The sequence below is a fragment of the Stegostoma tigrinum genome, chromosome 35 (genome assembly GCF_030684315.1).
Source record: "Stegostoma tigrinum isolate sSteTig4 chromosome 35, sSteTig4.hap1, whole genome shotgun sequence".
Classification (NCBI taxonomy): domain Eukaryota; kingdom Metazoa; phylum Chordata; class Chondrichthyes; order Orectolobiformes; family Stegostomatidae; genus Stegostoma; species Stegostoma tigrinum.
This window is the reverse complement of record NC_081388.1, coordinates 21,817,077-21,839,325: the sequence shown is the minus strand read 5'-3', so window position 1 is coordinate 21,839,325 and position 22,249 is coordinate 21,817,077. Positions and strand designations below refer to the sequence as shown.

The window sequence follows — 22,249 nt, the reverse complement described above, 5'->3', positions numbered from 1 at the left end:
TTGTAGATGGTGGAAGCGTTGGAAGATGATGCGTTGTATCCAGAGGTTGGTGGGGTGGTATGTGAGGACTAGGGGGATTCTCTTAGGGTGGTTGTTGCAAGAGTGGGGTGTGAGGGATGTGTTGCAGGAAATGCGGGAGACACGGCTGAGGGCGTTCTTGACCACTGCAGGGGGGGATGTTGCGGTCCTTGAAGAACGCGAACATCTGGGATGTGCGGGAGTGGAATGCCTCATCCTGAGAACGGATGCGGCAGAGGCGAAGGAATTGGAAATAGGGGATGGAATTTTTGCAGTGGGGTGGGTGGGAGCATGTGTATTCTAGGTAGCTGTAGCAGTCGGTGGGTTTGAAATGGACATCGGTTTACCTGAGATGGAGACAGGAAGGTCCAGGAAGGTAAGGGATGTGTTTGGAGATGGTCCAGGTGAACTTAAGGTTGGGGTGGAAGATGATGTTGAAATGGATGAACCGTCCAAGCTCCTCTTGGGAGCATGAGGCAGCACCGATACAGTCATCAATGTAACTGAGGAAGAGATGGTATTTTGGGCCAGTATAGGTGCGAAAGAGGGATTGTTCCACATAGCCTGCAAAGAGGCAGGCATAGTCTGGAGGAAGTGGGAGGAATCGAAAGAGAAGTTGTTGAGGGTGAGGGCAAGTTCGGCTAAGCGGATGAGGGTGTCGGTGGAGGGGGACTGGTCGGGCCTGCAGGACAGGAAGAAGTGGAGGGCCTTAAGGCCATCTGCAAGGGGAATGCAGGTGTATAGGGACTGGATGTCCATGGTGAAAATGAGGTGTTGGGGACTAGGGAATTGGAAGTTCTGGAGGAGGTGGAGGGCGTGGGTGGTATCACGGACGTAGGTAGGGAGTTCCTGGACCAAGGGGGAGAAAATGGAGTCCAGATAGGTGGAGATGTGTTCGGTGGGGCAGGAGCAGGCGGAGACAATAGGTCGACCTGGGCAGACGGGTTTGTGGATTTTGGGAAGGAGATAGAAGTGGGCAGTGCAGGGTTGGGGAACAATGAGGTTGGAGGCTGTGGGTGGGAGGTCACCTGAGGTGATGAGGTCATGGATGGTTTGGGAGATGATGGTTTGGTGCTCGGGGATGGGGTCATGATCAAGGGGGCCGTAGGAGGAGGTGTCGGAGAGTGGGCGTCTGGCCTCAGCAAAGTAAAGATCAGTGCGCCATACTACAACTGTGTTTCCTTTGTCTGCGGGTTTGATGGTGAGATTGGGATCGGAGTGGAGGGCTGCCCGTTTGAAACGTGTTTTGACCCAGAAAGACCAGATCACAGTAGAGGATGGTATATTGTTACGGAAAGCAAGAGTGATTGTTTTGAGCACAGACACTGGCTGAACTCCACTAGGGCCATCCAGGAGTTTCCAAATCGAAGATGTTGGTGAGAAATTATGTTTGGTGGCAGGAGTGGATGCAGACATAGCTGCACGGATGAGACAGTTCGCAAAGTGCCCGCAAGGGCAAAAATTACTGCCAGCAACCCCTGCCCCCCCAACAGCCTTTTGGGATTGGCAGGTAAACCCTAGACTCGATTACAGGTCAATTGTGCCAGTCCTAATCATTATGCTTGACTACCCAAAAATGGCTGGATGTGCACAGATTCCATTCATCAAGCATGTGGATAGTGATAGAAAAACTGCACGCATCTTTCGAAATACATGGACTTCTGGAAGTGTTGGTCACATATCATTTATTCAGCAGGAAATTTGAATTATTTCCTGAAGTCCAATGGTGTTTGTCATATAAGGACAGTTTGATACCATCCATCACCCAATGGTCTGGCAGAAAGAGCAGTCCAAATGAAACAGTCTGCAAGTTCACTAGATTCCAACTTGTCCTGGTTCCTATTTGACTATAAGACCACCCCTCATGAAACTACAGGGATATGTCCAGTAGAGTTGCTAACGGGGAGAAGACTCTGCACTACGTTAAATCAAAACTCCCTGGACCTTGGGTAGGAGTGTGAAATGGCATCTGGAAGGCTGTTGCTGGAGAGAAAATTCTGCTAAGCAAGAGAGAGACAGTTAACTTAAGGGGATGAAGTTTGGCGAAGGAACCACAGAATGGCCCTGTTTGGGTAAGCGGGATGTTCAGCATGAGGTCAGGTCTAGTGACGTATAAAGTTCAAATAGGTGTGAAGGTTTTGAGCAAGCACATGGACTATATGAAAGCTGCAAACTCTCAAACTATGTGGAAGAAAATGTTCCGGGCTCCACAACTACATTTTCTGACTGTTCCGGAGCCTTTCGGTTCTCCCTCTGCATCAAACATTGAAGATACCTTGGAATCTGAGATAGACACGGCGCATGTCGCCACCTTGATGCCTTTTCTACTTGAAGAAGAGAATTAATTTCTCCCAAGATGCTCTGAGCACAAGAGACGAGCTACCATGCGTTGCCTATATCAGAGGTGGAGTTAGAGGAACCTGACCTGGTGCTAAAATGTCCCAGGCGGAGCTACAAAAAATGAGCTAGCCTATGTCCTTGGACTCAGAGGGAGAGGAATGTAGTGATTGTAATGAGGTCACCGAGATGAACCTTATAAATTTTGATTTCCTTGATTGGGACTGTTAATCTGCTCCAAACAGGCTTCATCACCTGACAGATATAAACTGGAGTGTCAGAAGTTCTGTTCACTCTTAATGCTGGCTCTGAGGGATCTGGATCAGTGTCAAGGAATCTCTGTGTAAACAATGGATGATGGATACCAGCCTCATTGGACGTATTTCCTCACCTCACTTGTAGTAATAGATGATGCAATATTTCTGCAAGGGCTCTCATAATTTCCTCCCTTAGTTCCCACAATGTTCAGGGATACAATATATCAAGTCCTAGTGATTTATCCAATTTTATATTCCCTTAGACCTCCTGAACTTCATCTTCTGTAATGTGAACTGTTTTTAAATCATCAAAGTTTATTTCTCTGCATTGTGAAATACAATATGGGAAAGTATGAGGTTATGCACTTTGATGGGAAGAATAGAGGTGCAGAGTATTTTCTAAGTGGTAAATGCTTCAGAAATTTGCAGCACAAAGTAACTTGGGAGTCCTGGTTCAGGATTCTGTCAGGTTAACTTGCAGGTTCAGTTGGCAGCTGAATGCAGTTATAAGTATTCATTTTAAGAGGGCTAGAATACAAGAGCAAAGATGTGCTTCGCAGGCTGTATAAGCCTCTCGTCAAACGACATTTGGAATAATGTGAGCAAATTTAGATGCGGGGCCTAAGGAATTGGGTCCTGATGTTGGAAGGTATCCAGAGGATGTTTACAAGAATGGTCCCAGGGATAAAGGCCTTGTCACATGAGTAGTTGAAGACTCCTGGTCTGTACTTGATGGAGATTAGACATTCGTGGAAGATCTCATTAATACTTACAGAATATTGAGAGGCGTGGATAGAGTGGACATGGAGAAGATGCTTCCACTAATAGGAGAGACTAGGACCCGAAGACATAGCCTCAGAGTGAAGGGACAACCCTTTTAAGACTGAGGTGTGGAGGAATTTCTTCAGCCAGAGGGTGATGAAACTGTGGTACTCATTGCCACAGAGGCTGTGGGAGCCTAGTCATTAAGTGTATTTTAGTTAGAGACTGACAGGTTCTAGATTTTGGAATCAAGGGATGGGGAGAGAAGATGGGAGCATGGGCTTGAGAAACATATTAGCAACGATTGAATGATGAAACATTCTTGAGGGGCTGAGTGGTCTAATTCTGCCTCTATATCTTATGGTCTTATGAAGTGGAAGAATATGTTGAATTAAAGATGCTCTACCCTGCATTTAAACCACAACATACTTCATCTGGGATGCTTGGTGCTGATGCCTGACGATCAAAAGCATTGCTTCTCATATAATCATATATTTTTCCCCTTGATAAACATGAAATTTCTACAATACTGTCAAAACTGCCCATAATTTGTTCCTGTGCTATATCATTATTTTGCATGTGTTGGTTAAAACCATTAACTTTTTCCATGCTGTTGTTCACACACTTTGAAACGGACTCTTCTCAGCAACCAGTTTGCAGTAATACACAAAGCACCACGGATGCTGGAAATCTGAAATAATAACAAAAATATTGAAATACTCAGCTGGTCAGGCAGCCTTTGTGAGGAGACACAGGATAAGTGTTTCAAGTCAATGATCTTCCTTCATTAAATATTGATTCTGATGAATTCACACCTGCTGAATTTTTCCACTTTATTTGTTCTTATTATTGCACCAATACAGGCTGGCTTCAGTCTCTGTTGTGGTGAGGTAACTGTTTATTGATTGGGTAAAAAGGATATTTTATTTAACTGAGGCAAAATGAATGTGAGCTCTTATTAAAATTAACATGATGCAGCAGGAAATACAATTGCCATGGTGATTGCTTCTTAATAAAATTAACATTATGCAGTAACTGTGCTGTGTTGTCAGCAAAATACCATTTTACTTCAGTATGTGAGTGGTTCTGTTCTTGCTCTTGGCTACACTTGCCAAATGATGCAATGGCAAGTTATTCTCCCTGTTGTATCTGCTTCAAATGGCTGATTTACAACATGCTTTGAAATCTGTTTCCGAGTGACACCGTGTGGCTTAGATGGTAGCACATTCGCTTCTAACTCATGCTCGTTTCAACTCCAGTCCAGGATTTGAATACAGAAATTAAGGCTGACTCTATAATTTTCTACGGAGGGAGCATTGGATGGTTTGAGCTACTGTCTTTCAGAGAATTTAAACCAAGATTCCATTGGCCAGTTTGTGTCCATGTTAAAGATCTCTTGGCACTGTTTTGAAGAAGAGCAGGAAGTCATTGCCTGTTTCCTGGCCAATGCTTATTCTTCAGTTATGGTCACAAAAACCAGATTGGTCATTTCACATTGCTTCTTCATTCATAAATGTTGGCAGAATACAGTGGCTGATCTGTGATGCTGATGCAATCAGAACAGAAACATTAGCCAATGTCTGATGCTGAGTTGGACTATTTGATTATTTGGCATTTGGTCAACCTGAAATGTTAAGTCTGATTTGTGTCTTCACAGATGCTGCCCGACTTGCTGGGCTTTTCCAGCAACTTCTGTTTTTGTTCCTGATTTACAGCATCTGCAGTTCTTTTTTTGGTTTTTACCCAGATTAATGCTCTGGGAGCATGCCTTGAATTAAACCATGGTAGATCATGAGGTTCAGTTAATAAATCAGGAATTAAAACTTGTCTAATGGCAACTATGAAACCATCATCAATTGATGTAAAAACCCAACTGATTTTACAAATGTCCTTGAGAGAAGGAAAATCTGCCTTCCTTATCTAGTCTTCCCTGCATGTGACTTTAATCCACAGCAGAGTGGTTGACTCTTAACTGCCCTCTAGAATGACATAGGAAGTCACGCAATTGGATGAAACCTGTACAAAGCAACAGTGACACACACTGCTGATGACCCTGAAAAGTGTCATCATGGGGCTTGCGTCAAAATTGAGGGAGCTGTTCCACAGACTAGTCAAGCAACAGCCTGACACCATTTAAAAAAAAGTGAGAGCCGGGGTGGGAGGAGGTGGGATGAGATTGGATCATAAGGGAAAAAGTTTTGTGTTTGTTAAAATTATTGACATTTTATATCCTGTCATCGGCAACGCATTGAAATGAACTCTTTTCAACAGTTTGTAAAACAGGATGGATGCTGTACATTTGAAAAAGGAACAAAAACATAGAAATGCATAATTGGTCAGGCAGCCTTTGAGAAGAGACACAGAATAAATGTTTCAAGTCAATGATCAATGTTGATTCTATCAAACCACATGTTTTAGACGTTTGAGGTTGCAAATGTGATACCAGAATGGTATGTTGGTGTCCCACATTAGTGGCACCAATCTTTTCAGCATCACTGATATGGGAAAATAGTAAGCATTGTGGTAGGATCCAGCATTTGCTGGAGAATACCTTTTCAGCTGCTGAACAGTTCTGGTACTTCTGAGAACTGGGCTCCAGTTTATGGGGCAGATCAAACATATTGAGCTCTGGGTCTGTCAGATCTTCACAAGTTGTTTTATCGATAATGCTTATTGCTTCAGTTTCTGCTTTCTGGCAGGACAACTGCACTATTTTTCAGGGTGGGTGTTCCTCACACTGGATACACCCCATGGATTCACAACACGCAGGCCATTCAAAAATCTGTACTTGACACATCATGCACTGACTCTTCTGAAACACTAGCACCGAGTTGGTGGATGTTGACTGTCCAATAATGATACCCACATTAATTAGCTGAAGCTACCTGAGATCCTCTTTTGAAATAATTGGCAAAGGGTGTCAGCATTTACATTACTTTTGCTTGACCTGTACCAGATTGAGAATTGGAGCTGTGCATGTTCAGTGTCTACTAGGCCTTTCTTACTCCAAGACATTTAACTTTAAACATGTCAAACTTTGCACTGATCAAGTCTCTGAACTTCTTGGACAGCCCACCTCAAAGCTAACAGTTTGAGTTTCATACTGGAGTAATTCTCCCTGTTGCTCTCATTCAGCTTGAGACTCTGACTAAAATAAATGATAAGGACTCTTTTTTTGCCCTTAAACCTTTGACAGCATCAGTATGAAAAGGAGTTGAAAATCTAGATGCCAAAGACAGATGAGACAAGCTTCTGCTTGAAGGTGAGAAAGGCATTTTCAATGGGGATAATCCAGTACTCAAAAATGATCGGTCAAGTATCTCTCTCATACATCCTTTCCCAGTCACTCCTTCCACGTTCTGTGGTATCTTTAGCAAATTGTGAAGTGGTTAGCCAACTGTGCACACTTAGTTAAGTCAAACTTAAGGTAAACCCTGACAAGCAGGATGAGATGGGCTTGCAAGCGTCTCCTTGAATGTCGAACTGATGAGCATGTCATCCAGGTACACTAGGAGGGACTAGAAATTAAGTTGCCAAAAACTTTATCTATCTCACACATGAAGGTGCCAGGAACATTACAGAGACCAGAGGCATTTTTGTGTATTTGTAAAGCCCTTCAGTGCCTGTTCAGAATATTATGTTTTCAATGTTTTGTTGAGTGATGGCTAGCTGTTTATAATTCTGGGAGAAACTGAGATTACAGAAATAGTTTCCAGAGATAATGTGAACTGCAGATGCTGGAGAATCCAAGATAATAAAGTGTGAAGCTGGATGAACACAGCAGGCCAAGCAGCATCACAGGAGCACAAAAGCTGATGTTTCGGGCCTAGACCCTTCATCAGAGAGGGGAATGGGGAGAGGGCTCTGAAGTAGGGAGAGGGGGGAGGTGGACCGAAGATGGATAGAGAAGATAGGTGGAGAGGAGAGTATAGGTGGGGACGTGGGGAAGGGATAGGTCAGTCCAGGGAGGACGGACAGGTCAAAGAGGCGGGATGAGGTTGGTAGGTGGGAAATAGAGGTGTGGCTAGAGGTGGGAGGAGGGGATAGGTGAGAGGAAGAACAGGTTAGGGAGGCGGGGACGAGCTGGGCTGGTTTTGGGATGCAGTGGGGGGAGGGGACGAGCTGGGCTGGTTTGGGGATGCAGTGGGGTCGGGGGGGAGATTTTGAAGCTTGTGAAGTCCACATTGATACCATTGGGCTGCAGGGTTCCCAAGTGGAATGTGAGTTGCTGTTCCTGCAACCTTTGGGTGGCATCATTGTGGCACTGCAGGAGGCCCATGATCGACATGTCGTCTGAGGAATGGGAGGGGGAGTTAAAATGGTTCGCGACTGGAAGGTGCAGTTGTTTATTGCGAATCGAGCGGAGGTGTTCTGCAAAGTGGTCCCCAAGCCTCTGCTTGGTCTCCCCAGTGTAGAGGAAGCCACATTGGGTACAATGGATACAGTATACTACATTGGCAGATGTGCAGGTGAACATCTGCTTAATATGGAAATACCAGTCACGTTTGGACATCGAGCAGTTTTTGCGCCGCCTTCGCCTCCACGCTTACTTTGTTAACCGGGAGCCTAACCCTCCCTCCACTGACCCCTTCACCCACCTCCAACACAAGTCCTCCTCCTGGACACCAACCCCAGGCCTCCTACCCTGCCTCGACCTCTTCATCTCCAACTGCCGTCGAGAGATCAACCGCCTCAACCTCTCCACCCCTCTCACCCACACCAACCTCTCCCCCGCGGAACGGGCAGCCCTCCGCTCCCTCAGCTCCAAACCCAACCTCACCATCAAACCCGCGGACAAGGGAGGCGCAGTGGTAGTATGGCGCGCTGACCTCTACATCGCCGAGGCCAAACACCAACTCTCTGACACTTCCATGTACCGCCCCCTCAATCGTGACCCCACCCCCGAGCACCAAACCATCATCTCCAACACCATTCATGACCTCATCACCTCAGGTGACCTCTCATCCACAGCCTCCAACCTCATTGTTTCCCAACCCCGCACGGCCCATTTCTATCTCCTTCCCAAAATCCACAAACATGCCTGCCCTGGCCGACCTATTGTCTCTGCCTGCACCTGCCCCACTGAACTCATCTCCACCTATCTGGACTCCATTTTCTCCCCCTTGGTCCAGGACGTCGCCACCTACGTCCGTGACAACACCCACACCCTCCACCTCCTCCAGAACTTCCACTTCCCTGGCCCCCAACACCTCATTTTCACCATGGACGTCCAGTCCCTATACACCTGTATTCCGCATGCAGATGGCCTCAAGGCCCTCTGCTTCTTCCTGTCCTGCAGGCCCGACCAGTCCCCCTCCATCGACACCCTCATCCGCCTAGCCGAACTCGCCCTCACCCTCAACAACTTCTCTTTCAATTCCTCCCACTTCCTACACATGAAGGCGGTGGCCACGGGTACCCGCATGGACCCAAGCTATGCCTGCCTCTTTGTAGGTTACGTGGAACAGTCCTTCTTCCGCACCTACACTGGCCCCAAACCCCACCTCTTCCTCCGTTACATTGATGACTGTATCGGCGCTGCCCCTTGCTCCCAAGAGGAGCTCGAACAGTTTGTCCACTTTACCAACACCTTCCACCCCAACCTTCAGTTCACCTGGACCATCTCCAGCACATCCCTTACCCCCCGGACCTCTCTGTCTCCATCTCGGGCAACCAGCTAGAAACTAATGTCCACTTCAAGCCCACCGACTCCTACAGCTACCTAGAATACACATCCTCCCACCCACCCCCTGCAACAATTCCATCCCATATTCACAATTCCTTCGCCTCTGCTGCATCTGCTCTCAGGATGAGGCATTCCACTCCGGCACATCCCAGATGTTCGCGTTCTTCAAGGACCGCAACCTCCCCCCCGCAGTGATCGAGAATGCCCTTGACCGTGTCTCCCGCATTTCCCGCAACACATCCCTTACACCCCGCCCCCTCAATAACCACCCTGAGAGAATCCCCCTAGTCCTCACATACTTCCCCACCAACCTTGGGATACAACGCATCATCCTCCGACGCTTCTGCCATTTGCAATCTGACCCCACCACCCAAGACATTTTTGCATCCCCACCTTTGTCTGCCTTCCGGAGAGACCACTCTCTCCGTGACTCCCTTGTCTGCTCCACACTCCCCTCCAACCCCACCACACCCAGCACCTTCCCCTGCAACCGCAGGAAGTGTTACACTTGCCTCCACACCTCCTCCCTCACCCCCATCCCAGGCCCCAAGATGACTTTCCATATTAAGCAGATGTTCACCTGCACATCTGCCAATGTGGTATACTGTATCCACTGTAGCCGGTGTGGCTTCCTCTACATTGGGGAAACCAAGTGGAGGCTTGGGGACCGCTTTGCAGAACACCTCCGCTCGGTTCACAATAAACAACTGCACCTCCCAGTCACGAACCATTTTAACTCCCCCTCCCATTCCTCAGATGACATGTCCATCCTGGGCCTCCTGCAGTGCCACAATGATGCCACCCGAAGGTTGCAGGAACAGCAACTCATATTCCGCTTGGGAACCCTGCAGCCCAATGGTATCAATGTGGACTTCACAAGCTTCAAAATCTCCCCCTCCCCCACTGCATCCCCAAACCAGCCCAGCTCGTTCCCTCCCCCCACTGCATCACAAAACTAGCCCAGCTCGTCCCCGCTTCCCTAACCTGTTCTTCCTCTCACCTACCCCCTCCTCCCACCTCTAGCCACACCTCTATTTCTCACCTACCAACCTCATCCCGCCTCCTTGACCTGTCCGTCCTCCCTGGACTGACCTATCCCCTCCCCACCTATACTCTCCTCTCCACCTATCTTCTCCTCTATCCATCTTCGGTCCACCTCTCCCTCTCTCCCTATTTATTCCAGAACCCTCTCCCTATCCCCCTCTCTGATGAAGGGTCTAGGCCCGAAACGTCAGCTTTTGTGCTCCTGAGATGCTGCTTGGCCTGCTGTGTTCGTCCAGCTTCACACTTTGTTATCTCTTACAGAAATAGTTCGCAGCTTTGAGAACTAGCAGTGTTTGCTCAATCTTAGGAAGGTATTAAGCATCCTTATAAGTCTTTGCGTGAGTTCCTGATTATTGATGGATCCTTAATTTTTTACCTTTCTCCCTGACAAGGATTATGGGAGAGGCATATGAAAACTCACAACCAATGGAATCTCTTCTGATGCCTGCAGATAGTCCTGGATTCCCTTCCATTGAATTGGAATCTGGTAGTTAAGAATCTTTGCTGGATGGTCACCTTTAGTCACAATCTTGTGGTTCACCAGCTAACAGTGCCCAATTTTATTGTTATTTTTACTGAAAGTTGTGTTGTACTTGATGAGAGTAGAAGCACACAGCTTCCTTTAAGCCTGTTCCAACTCAACATATAGCTTTGAAAAGAAGTTCAAGACATCTCCTGTAGTCGGTTCACTAACCATGACATTGGCTTGTTTTGAGGATTCTTGTGGGCATTCTAAGTTGGAGTAAACATACTTGTTGCTGAAATGGGCAATCTCTGTGGATACATCAACTTTTTTCTCCAGCAATGATGAGGCTTTCAGAGTTACACCAAGTGGGAGCTCTACTAAATGTGACACTAATGGTCTACGAAAGCTTGACATCAACCAATTGGAGATGGCTGGCATGAGCCTTTAAGGATAATGATGTGAGCAGGTAAAATAACAGCCCAATTCCCTGCCACTTGAACTGTTCTAGAATCCTGCATAGACACAGAATATAGGGCAGGAATAGACTATGTGGCCCTTCAAGACTGCTCTGTTGTTCAATATCATCATGACTGATCATCCAAAGCAGTACCCTGTTCCCACTTTCTCCCATACCCTATAATTACTCTAACCCTAAGGAGTATATATAACAACTTCTTGAAAACATTCAATGAATTCAGTTAAAGCCTCAAACACTTTCTGTGGCAGAGAATTCGACAGGCTCATCACACTATGGGTGAAGAAATCTCTCCTCATCTCAGTCCTAAACGGCTTGCCCTACATTGTTCGACCGTGACTTTAGAATGTGTCCTTAGACTGATAGTCCTTAAGCATTTGCTGCAAAATCAAAGACCCTTGTACCCCCAACTACTGGTGTTGTAACGTGCTGCTCATGGCAGTCACCATACTTTCCAAGGAAGCTGGATACATATGTTTGACCTCAACACCACAGGTATTCTCAACTTCCTTACTTCCATTCTAGAAGTTTGATCAAGTCACAAACTTCCAGAAACCTCAGACTATGAAAAATATGACTGAGAATAATAAGGAGAGTGCCTAGGCTACCTCCAGTGCCACAATGATGCCATCCGAAGGCTGCAGGAACAGCACCTCATTTTTCGCTTGGTAACCCTGCAGCTCAGTGGTCTCAATGTGAACTTCACGAGCTTCAAAATCTCCCCGCCCCGACCTCATGCCAAAACCAGTCCAGCTTGGCCCGCCTCCTTGACCTGTCCATCTTCCTCAACTGACCAACCCCCTTCCCAACTCCCCACCTACACTCACCTTTACTGGTTCCATCCCTGCCTCCTTGACCTGCCTGTCTCCTCTCCACTTACCTGCTCCTTTATCCACCTTCCATCAACGCCTCCCCCCATCTCTCTACTTATTTCAGAGTCCCCTTCCCCTCCCCCATTTCTGAAGAAGGATCAAAACCCAAAACATCAGCTTTCCTGCTCCTCTGATGTTGCTTGGCCTGCTGTGTTCATCCAGCTCTACAACTTGTTATCTCAGATTCTCCAGTATTGGCAGTTTCTACCATCTCTTAGGAGAGCTCAATGTAGCCACCTGTGATGAACAGTCATCTAGACTCAAAACTTTAACTTGCACTATCTCCATGGCTGCTATCTGACCCACTGTGATCTCCAGCATTTGTTGTTTTCAGTGCAGCCATAGTAGAGGATGTCCAACCCTAATGAACCAGGGACCTGGTAAAGGAAGAGATATCAATCAGTTTACACTCCTCAATACAATTTTGCAGAAAATTTGATGGATAGTGGTTGACTTCTCAAACCATATCAATTAGACATGTCATTTTTTTCTTGTCAAATTTCACACTCACTATAGGGCAGGCCTGTTTAGCACTACAGAAGACTGAGCTTCATTTTGAAGAAATCTCACTTCCCACCCTTGACTGTCACTCGATGGGAAGCTTACCATAGAGATAGGACAGCGAGGATTGGATATGCTTTCTCTGTGCAGTGTGAACAGCTGATTTCGTCTGCCAATACTTAAGCCTCTAATAATCCCAAGCAGCTTTAGCTTCCTTCATGGACGTTCCAGTTTCAGCTCCTCCATCATTCTCTTCATCTTAGCCAGGTGCCTTTCAATCTTGTGTGCCATGACTTGCTGCCTGTGTTTTGGAATCCTGCTGACTACACCAGAAATGTAACATGAAATATGAACACATGGATGACTTAACTATCATTAAGTAGTGGTTGTTTGTCCAATAGCATCAGGTCATTGCAAACAAACATGAAAAGAAATTACATTTAAATGATGGAATCTAGATTAACTGAATTTTATTGGAAAACATAACTGAATAATAGATACAGTAACTATTACTAATTAAATTTCAATATAGTAACATCCCATAAACACACTCTTTGGAAAAAAGGAAAATTCAGAAAAATAGATTTGTCTCACAGGTAACATCACAGCAGAGAGAAATCTCAGCTTCTAGTTGTAACTGATAGAGGGAAGAGATACTTTGTCCTCTTTCAGGCCTGCATCAGCACCCGCTTAATGCCAAACCCTAAAAACTAAAAAAAGCCTAGAAATCTTGGTCTGTGAGAGTTAGCCACACCCCATTTAGCCTACTTCCATTGTTCCAACTATATAAAAAGAACCTAAAGTTTTATAAACTGTTTACTCTAGTGGTTTTGTGGACTGCTTGGCACCTCTGCCTTGCAGCCCCTCTTTTTTTAAAAAAATGAGGACAAAATAACCTGTAAAAGCCATAGCATCGTCAGACCTTCCCCCGCTTAAAAAATTGAACCATCAATATACAAACTTGGCTTCATTTTTAAAAAGCCTTAGTCTTACTCTTTTTGTATATTACAATACATTTGCATTATATTGACTCTAAGCATGCAAGCATTTACTCCTACAGTCTATTTCAGTCTGTTTATTCCTGTAACTGAATGCCTTGGTCTTGCTTCAAGATCACAATGATGTGTTAGCGATTACATTCTCTCGTCCTGCTGCGTGTATAATTTTCAAATTGAATGGTTGCAATGATGAGATCCTTCTAAACAGTCTGGAATTGTTCCTTAAATTTCTCCAAAAACTTTAACAGGTTGTCATCAGTATATGCAATTGTCTCAGGCACATTACTGGCAAAATAAATGTTGAAATGTTGCAAAGCCAACACAAGCTCAAGGTTTCCTTCTCAATAGGAGAATATTTCTGCTGATGATCATACAATTTTCTGGGACAATACCCAAAAGGTATTTAAGAGTACTGCATCAACACCCACGTCACTCGCATCAATGGCCACCTTGAATGGCTTTGTGTAATTAAGTGTGGCTAATACTGGGGCAGTGATTAAACAGCTTTTAGCCTCTTGTGTACAGAGAAATTTGCGCACTTCATCAATAAGTCAGTCAAAGGAGCAATCGTATTGCTAAAATTTGATGCGATCTTCTGATTTAAAAAAACCCCTCAATTTGTAGTACTGTTGTCTTTTCCAATAGTATGGGAGACTCCCCCAATAACCTTTGTTTTCACATCCCATGGGCTATCTGTCCATGTCCAATAACATTGTCAAGGAATGTACTGTTGGGATTTTGCAAACTCACTCTTTGCCGGTTTTATCACCAAGCCTGCCTAATTCCAATAGATGGTGGAAATGTTCCTTCCATGTGTGACTAAAAATCACCCAGATATCCATATCTGCCACACAATTGGATAATCCCAAAATGACTTTATTAGTTAGACTTTGAAATGTGGCTGGCGCATTTTTCATACCAAATGGCATGACTTTAAATTGGCATAGCCCATTTGGTGTCACAAAAACAGAAGTTGTCTTCCCTGTTTTGGATAAAGATTCCTGTCAGTGTCTTCTGAGTAAGTCCAACTTAGAAATATAAGTTGCATATCCCACCTTCTCAAAGCAGTCTTCCCAATGCAGAGTAGGATATGAGTCAGACTTTGTAACTACATTGACTTTGTGCTAGCCTGCACATAATCATTGGACACCATCTGGTTTTGGTGCAGTTACCAAGGATGAGCTCCAGTCACTGCAATTCACTTTGATTTGTTGTCTTTGAGCATGCGTTCTATCACTTTTTGAACCTGTGCCAACTTCAGAGGGTTAAGTCTAGAAGGATATTTTTATTTGGAACGGCATTTTCTACATCTTCATAATGTCTAATTAGATTAGTTCTTCCCAGCATGTATCCACAAGTCTCCCCAAGTAATTAGCATAACTCTTTCAGGTTATTTCAATTTTACTCTGAAAGTTTACTCAATAACATATCCCAATTTTTGAGAACTTCTTCATTGTCCAGTTTAATTTGAGCAATGTCTAACTCAGAATCCTCTGAACTTGTTTCTTCACTGTGTATTGTAACCAGTAACATATCCTGCTTTTGCTTTCCTTCTCTATCAAAATGCTTTTTGAGCATTTTTACGTAATATACTCTGTGAGATTTCTTCCTACCTGGCGTTCATATCAAATAATTCACCTCATTCAATATCCTTTTGATTTGATAAGGTCCACGAAACCTTGCTTTTGAAGGCTCACCTACCACTGGGAGTAACACTGTTTCCACTAGCAAAATCGCAAATTTTTGGTTTCTTTTCTACTTCCTGTTCCATCACATGCTGTGCTACTTTCAAATACTATCTAGCCAACTCACCTGCAGTATTTAAATTGATATACAGCTCTTTTCCAAACAACAAAAATGCTCAATGCTTTCTCTTTAAACTGATATCGTTGTATGAGTCTAAAATATTGCTCAGACTATCATGTTGCTTAAGTATTAAAAGACTGAAGCCATTGATGTTGGTTCCTACTCTGAACCAATTCCCAAACTTCTGCGTTCATTCCTCTGTCTTGTAACAGCCAAAGAGGAAGCCAACCTGATCAACTGTACAAACTTCAAAAATACATAACTTTAAAAAATTGTCCCCAAAGAATCCAATAGAAAAAATAAACAATTTCTAAAAATGTTCTGTAATAAATAAAACAATATCAATAAAATTCACATATTAATTAACAGGTAAATGACTTCAAACAGAGAAGTAATTTTCACTTTAAACTGATAACAAATAAGTTTTGCATAACCCTGTGAAGTGCCTATCTTTATAGGCACAGGACAAAGAACTAATTAATAAGTGTGAATAATTCTGCATTCTAGTATTTATAATGAATAATTCAAAAGTAAGCAGCGGAAACTCAGTCACATGGACTGCCCATCCTGTCACATGGAGAATTCTGGATGCTTCTTGGGGCCTTGATGAGCAGTGTGGGAAATGTAACTTTTGCAGGAAGTTGAGATCTGGGTTTAGGATTGGTGAGAGCTACTTGAATAGCTCAGTTAATGAGGTGGTCAGACCACAGAAGCATGCAGACAGAAAGGGAATGGGTGACTGTGTTGTTCATAAAGATAGGGCATTCAACATCTATTGGAACACACAAGCATTTCTGTAGCTGTTGAGATGATTCCAGGATGGCATGTTGCCTCCCTGATTCCAGGGTCAAGGATGTCACCATGCCGGTGAAAGTCACTTATGGATAAAGATGAAGAACCAGAGGTTATGATCTGCATTGGTACCAATGACAACATAGGTAAAATGCAGAATCAGGCCCCGGAAGCAAAGTTTAGGGATCTTGAAAAGAGATTGAATACAGGATCTCTAGTGCGGAGAATAATTTCTGAATTGTTCCTAGTACCATGTGCTGGTGAGTATAGAAATAAGTTTGAGTGAACACAAGGCTGGAGAAATTGTGTAGGTTAAAGGGGTTTAGATTTATGGGGCATTGGGACTGTTTCTGAACCAGGCAGAATCTGCAAAGGACATGTAAAGGAAGATAATAAAATGTGAAGCTGGATGAACACAGTAGGCCAAGCAGCATCTCAGGAGCACAAAAGCTGACGTTTCGGGCCTAGTCCCTTCATCAGAGAGGGGGATGGGGCGAGGGTTCTGGAATAAATAGGGAGAAAGGGGGAGGCGGACCGAAGATGGAGAGAAAAGAAGATAGGTGGAGAGAAGAGTATAGGTGGGGAGGTAGGGAGGGGATAGGTCAGTCCAGGGAAGACGGACAGCTCAAGGAGGTGGGATGAGGTTAGTAGGTAGGAAATGGAGGTGTGGCTTGGGGTGGGAGGAAGGGATGGGTAAGAGGAAGAAGAGGTTAGGGAGGCAGAGACAGGCTGGGCTGGTTTTGGGATGCAGTGGGGGGAGGGGATGAGCTGGGCTGGTTTTGGCTTCCTCTACATTGGGGAAACCAAGCGGAGGCTTCGGGACCGCTTTGCAGAACACCTCCACTCGGTTCACAATAAACAACTGCACCTCCCAGTCGTGAACCATTTCAACTCCCCCTCCCATTCTTTAGACGACGTGTCCTTCATGGGCCTCCTGCAGTGCCACGATGATGCCACCCGAAGGTTGCAGGAACAGCAACTCATATTCTGCTTGGGAACCCTGCAGCCCAATGGTATCAATGTGGACTTCACCAGCTTCAAAATCTCCCCTTCGCCCACCGCTTCCCAAAACCAGCCCAGTTCGTCCCCTCCCCCCACTGCATCCCAAAACCAGCCCAGCCTGTCTCTGCCTCCCTAACCTGTTCTTCCTCTCACCCATCCCTTCCTCCCACCCCAAGCCGCACCTCCATTTCCTACCTACTAACCTCATCCCACCTCCTTGAGCTGTCCGTCTTCCCTGGACTGACCTATCCCCTCCCTACCCCCCCACCTATACTCTCCTGTCCACCTATCTTCTTTTCTCTCCATCTTCGGTCCACCTCCCCCTGTGTCCCTATTTATTCCAGAACCCTCGCCCCATCCCCCTCTCTGATGAAGAGTCTAGGCCTGAAACATCAGCTTTTGTGCTCCTGAGATGCTGCTTGGCCTGCTGTGTTCATCCAGCTCCACACTTTGTTATCTTGGATTCTCCAGCATCTGCTGTTCCCATTATCTCTCATGTAAAGGAAGACATTTTTTTAAAAAAAGGAGCCGGAGTAGCACTATTCGATCTCTCAAGCTTACGCTGCCATTCAATCTGATTGTGGCTGATCTGCCTCAAGTCTCAACACCTCTTTTGTGCCAGTTCATCATAGCCCCCAACTCCTTAATATTTCAAAAATCTATCTACCGTCTGTTTAAAAACTTGAAATCGCCTCCACAACTCTCTGGGGAAAAGAATTTCAGACTATCCCCTGGAAGATGAAATTCCTTTCCATCTCAGAATGCCCAATTATTCTGTAATTATGCCCACACATTCAAAATCTCCCCAATAATGGAAATAACTTAGCATTTATCCTATCAAGCTATCCTCAAACTCTTGCATGTTTCCATAGTATCATTTCTCATTCCTCTATGCTCTAGTGAATAAATGCCTAACCTATTTAGCCATTTTTGAGAAATCAATTTCTTCATCCCAGTAATCAGCCTGATGATTCTTTTTTGGGCTGCATCCATGGCAGTACATCCTCATTTTACATATGGGGGTCAAAACTGCACACCATACTCAATGTGCAGCCTCAGTCAACACCATGTACAGTTGTTACAGGACTTCCCTATTTTCAAACTCTAGCCCCTTTGAAAAATTTGATTTGTCTTTTGATTAGTTGCTGTACCTGATGCTAACATTTTGTGTTTAATGCATAAAAACACTCACATCTCTCTGTGCTGTTATGTTGTGGAGTCTCACTTAATTTAAATAACTCATTCCCCTTTGATTCTTCCTACCAATGCCCAACAATTCTTACGTTAAACTCCATTTGCCAAATTTTTGCCGACTGACTCAACCTAGCTACCTCCCCTTGCAGCTTCCTCTGTCCTCATTGCAAAATGGCTTTACAAGAATTTTTGTGCCATCGCAAATTTGGGTACATTACACTCTGCTCTCAACTCCTGGTCATTAATATGAATAGTAAATAGTTGAGGGCCTCAGACTGATTTTTGCAGCATTCCAGTAGCTATGTATTTCCAACTTGAAAAAGAGCCATTGATTCCAACTCTGTCTGCTGTGTGTGAACCAATCCCCATCCACACTAATACATTACCCCCAATACCATCAGCTCTGATCTTGTGCAAAAGCTTTTTACATGGTATATTATCAAATGCCTTCTGGAACTCCCAATACACTGCCTGTTTCCCTTTTCCAACGCTGCCTGATATATTCTCAAAAGAATTCTAGCAAATTTGTCAAATATGATTTCCATTTCACAAAATCATGTTAAATCTGTTTGATTGTATTAAGGATTGATAGGAGTTGTTTACAGGCCACCAAAGAATACTAATAATGTATGGCACAACAAAAATCGGGGAATTAGAAATGCATGTAAAAGGATAATGCAGTAATCTTGGGTCCTTCAATGCACATGTGCATCAGTGTTATGAAGAGGGAATTTCCAGAATGTGTACAAGATAGTTCCTTAACAATCTGCTCTGGAAACCATCTGGGAGGAGGGTATTTTATATTTAGTATTATGCAATGAAAAGGGGGTCAGTAAATAAATGGTGAAGTGAGGTAAAGCCGCCTTGGTCCTTGAGGATTCTAATTCGAGAGCAGTTTTAACCTGAGGGTCACCCGCACCTCAGGTGAAATGAGAGATTGAGAAGGAAAGTGTGGGAATTGAACTCAAGCTGTTGGCACCACTCTGCAATGTGAATCAGCCAACTGCACTGATTGACCCTGGCCAATAAATAACCTTGATGCAAAAAAATCTTTTAGGGAAGAGTGACCATGAATGTGATTAAAATAATCAATTGTGTTTGAAAACTATGTAGTTCAATCCAAAGCTAGGGTCTTAAACCGTGTTACTTTGTGTCTATTTCACAATAGGTGAAGAAATAAACAATCTCCCAGAAATAATAGATCCAACGGATAGTGAGAATGAGGAACTGAAAGAAATCAGTCTTAGTTTTTTAAAAAAGTAATATTGGAGAAATTAATGTGACTGAAGTTGACAAATACTGAGTTAAATGATTGGTCATGATCATATTGAATGGTGGAGCAGGCCTGAATGTCTGGATGGCTTAGTCCAGCTTCTATTTTTTATGTTTCTCTGTTTCCATTTTTTGGGCTGCCTTCTCTTGTATTGAGAAAAAGGGAAGTTTTGAGTGAGATCAAAGTAGGTGACATGGCAGTTTGTCCTTGTGCACATGGGGGAAAAGGTGGTGAGGTGTCCCAAGTGATTCAGTAAGCTATGTCAAAGCCATGTAGGATTGATGGTGTGGGTGTTTGAACAGGAGTTTGAGCAAATGAAGGAAAATGTTGCAGGCAACAGTGAGAATGAATCTTGGAGGAAGAGGCAGAGTTGCAGAGATAACGTGTGTGTTAGGTAACACAGAGAACACTGTGGCACTCACTCTGATGCAGTGGAGGTCATTGATCTTTTATGGCACTACTGGTCATTCGTTAGCACCTGTGAAAATGGCGTTGACCTGAGTGGTGACCTTAGACTAGGCTGCCAGGGCTTCGTGATGTGGCCTCCTCTTCTCGTCCTCTGGGAAGGGGTATCTTTTTCTTTGCATCATCCCCCTTAGTCACGACCTCCAGGTTCCTCTCAGCAAGTTGCAATGCCATTCTTTGCTTATTCCAGCACCTTTTGGAAACATCCTGAACCAAGCAGGGCAACTTCCAGAATGTCCGTGCTTGTTCAGGTGCAAAGCAACCTCTTAAAGATGGCGTGGACTTGAAATGTCAGGCTTTCAGCAGATAACCAGCAGATAGTGAGTTGATATGGGAATAGTGTTCTAATTGAACGTGACAAAATAAAGGCATGGCAGGTAGTTATTGAGGTGAGTTTGTTAAGATATGACAAGTGCTAGACTTTGTAGCAAACAATCCTTCCATGAAACTTAATTCAGCTATCACTTAGCCAGAAAAATGTAAGATTTAGCTCATTCTGTCTAATTCTGGACACTGCAGTTTAAGAATGATGTAGTGTGAGTTTGGAAAAGATTTTGAAGAATGGTTCCAGCAATTAAGTATTCAGATTCAGTTACTGGTGAACCTGGGATTGTCCTTCCTGAAAAGCGAAGATTGAGTGGAGATTTGGTGAAAGCTTTCAAAATAGTGATCTAAACAGAGTGGATGAAGAGAAAATTGTTCCCTCCATTGGAAGGAACCAGACGATCAGGAAGTTTAAATTGAAGTTCATTGGCAATGAAGCAACAATGATGGAAGGACAATCTTTGTCCACAGCAAATGGTTTGGATCAAGAATATAATACTTGACAGGGTGGTGAAGGCAAATAAGATTTTGGTTTTGATAAGGGGATAAGGTAAGCACCCTGCGAGAAGTAATTTGCTAGGCTGTGGGAAAAGGATGTGGGAAAGGGATAAGTTGGATTAATCTTGCAGAGAGCTGATGCAAACACCATGGGCTGAATGGTTTCTGCCTGTGCTTGATCATTCTATGATTTCACTAATTTGAAAGTAATGTCTTTCCACTTATCCCATTGCACCAGGGGAAAAAGAAGAATACTGGCGTATGAGAAGTGTACTTGCTTACATGAGGAACTGTAAACTAGCATGAGTTTGTGCTTTTAAATGAGATAAGAAAATAGAGGAGAATCTTTTTGCTGAGATGCGCTTCAATCCAACATATAGATCATGCAGGAACAAATTTCATTCTTGTGTCCTGTGGCCTACATGGATCTCGAAGAACTGTATATGTACAATGCAGTGTGCAGTCACAACTCTCATATGTAGTTGCGTATAAATAAAATATTTGATCTTTTTTTCCAGTATTGTTACTACAACAGGGGCAGAATTTGATCTTCGGACACTGCGTGCAGTTCGAGTCCTTCGACCCTTGAAATTGGTTTCTGGAATTCCAAGTAGGTATTACAACTGCTTTAGAATAATTCTTTTAAAGATAGAATAATTCTTGAAATATTTGTGGTACATTTTATACTTCAATTCTAAAGTGATGAATTACAAAGTGGTAGAATGTGGCTTTGAGCCTTAAGTTAGTAAATATCTTGTGTCAAATCTCTGGTTCTTAAAGCTGACAGAAGTTCCAAATTTTATATCCAGACAAGCGGAAAGTGATCTGGAAATTTACTTTTCAATGCCAACTTCATTCAAGTTTCATGCCAGCTTATGTTTCACCCATTTTGTATCTGATATTTAGGAAACAGGGTTTTGGGGGAGAATCCATGACAAGAGAAGCCAACACCATAGTTTAGAGTTCAGAGGAGCAAATATAGGTTTCAAAATGAAAGCATAGATTTTTCACCTCTTAAATTTAAGTTGCATCCCAGTGATGTTATGGGAATTTGACATAAAGTGTATAAAGGTGGACCTTGTCAGTTTTGGGTGACCACCATCTTCAAATTGTTAACGGTGGCTTTCCAGCACTTAAACTAGATGCTTTTACCTGCTCACCTGCAGAAAGTATTTCATTTTCCAGAAGTGGTGTGCCATATCTCAGTGAGTAGAACTATCACGTAAAATGTTTAAAATTGTAAGCTATATATTAGGGATGATTAACAAAACAAATCTGAGCTAATTGGTCTTATTTTATGTTTCAGGTTTACAAGTTGTGCTTAAGTCCATCATGAAGGCAATGATCCCCCTGCTTCAGATTGGATTGCTACTTTTCTTCGCCATTCTCATGTTTGCAATCATTGGATTAGAATTTTACATGGGAAAATTTCATAAAGCGTGCTTTGATAGCAACAGTACGTTCTTGCGAGTGAAAGTT

General features: G+C 43.9%; 1 protein-coding gene across 4 annotated transcripts in view; it reads left to right on the top strand.

Moving 5' to 3' along the window:
* The window catches only part of LOC125447460 (voltage-dependent P/Q-type calcium channel subunit alpha-1A-like), a 606,466-nt gene that overhangs the window by 205,265 nt on the left and 378,952 nt on the right, over positions 1-22,249 (top strand). For all 4 annotated transcript variants that reach the window (XM_048521818.2, XM_059639809.1, XM_059639808.1 and 1 more), the window contains 2 exons: positions 21,289-21,380; positions 22,077-22,226. In XM_048521818.2, coding sequence (XP_048377775.2) covers positions 21,289-21,380; positions 22,077-22,226 — 242 coding nt within the window. The remainder of the gene's footprint in view (positions 1-21,288; positions 21,381-22,076; positions 22,227-22,249) is intronic.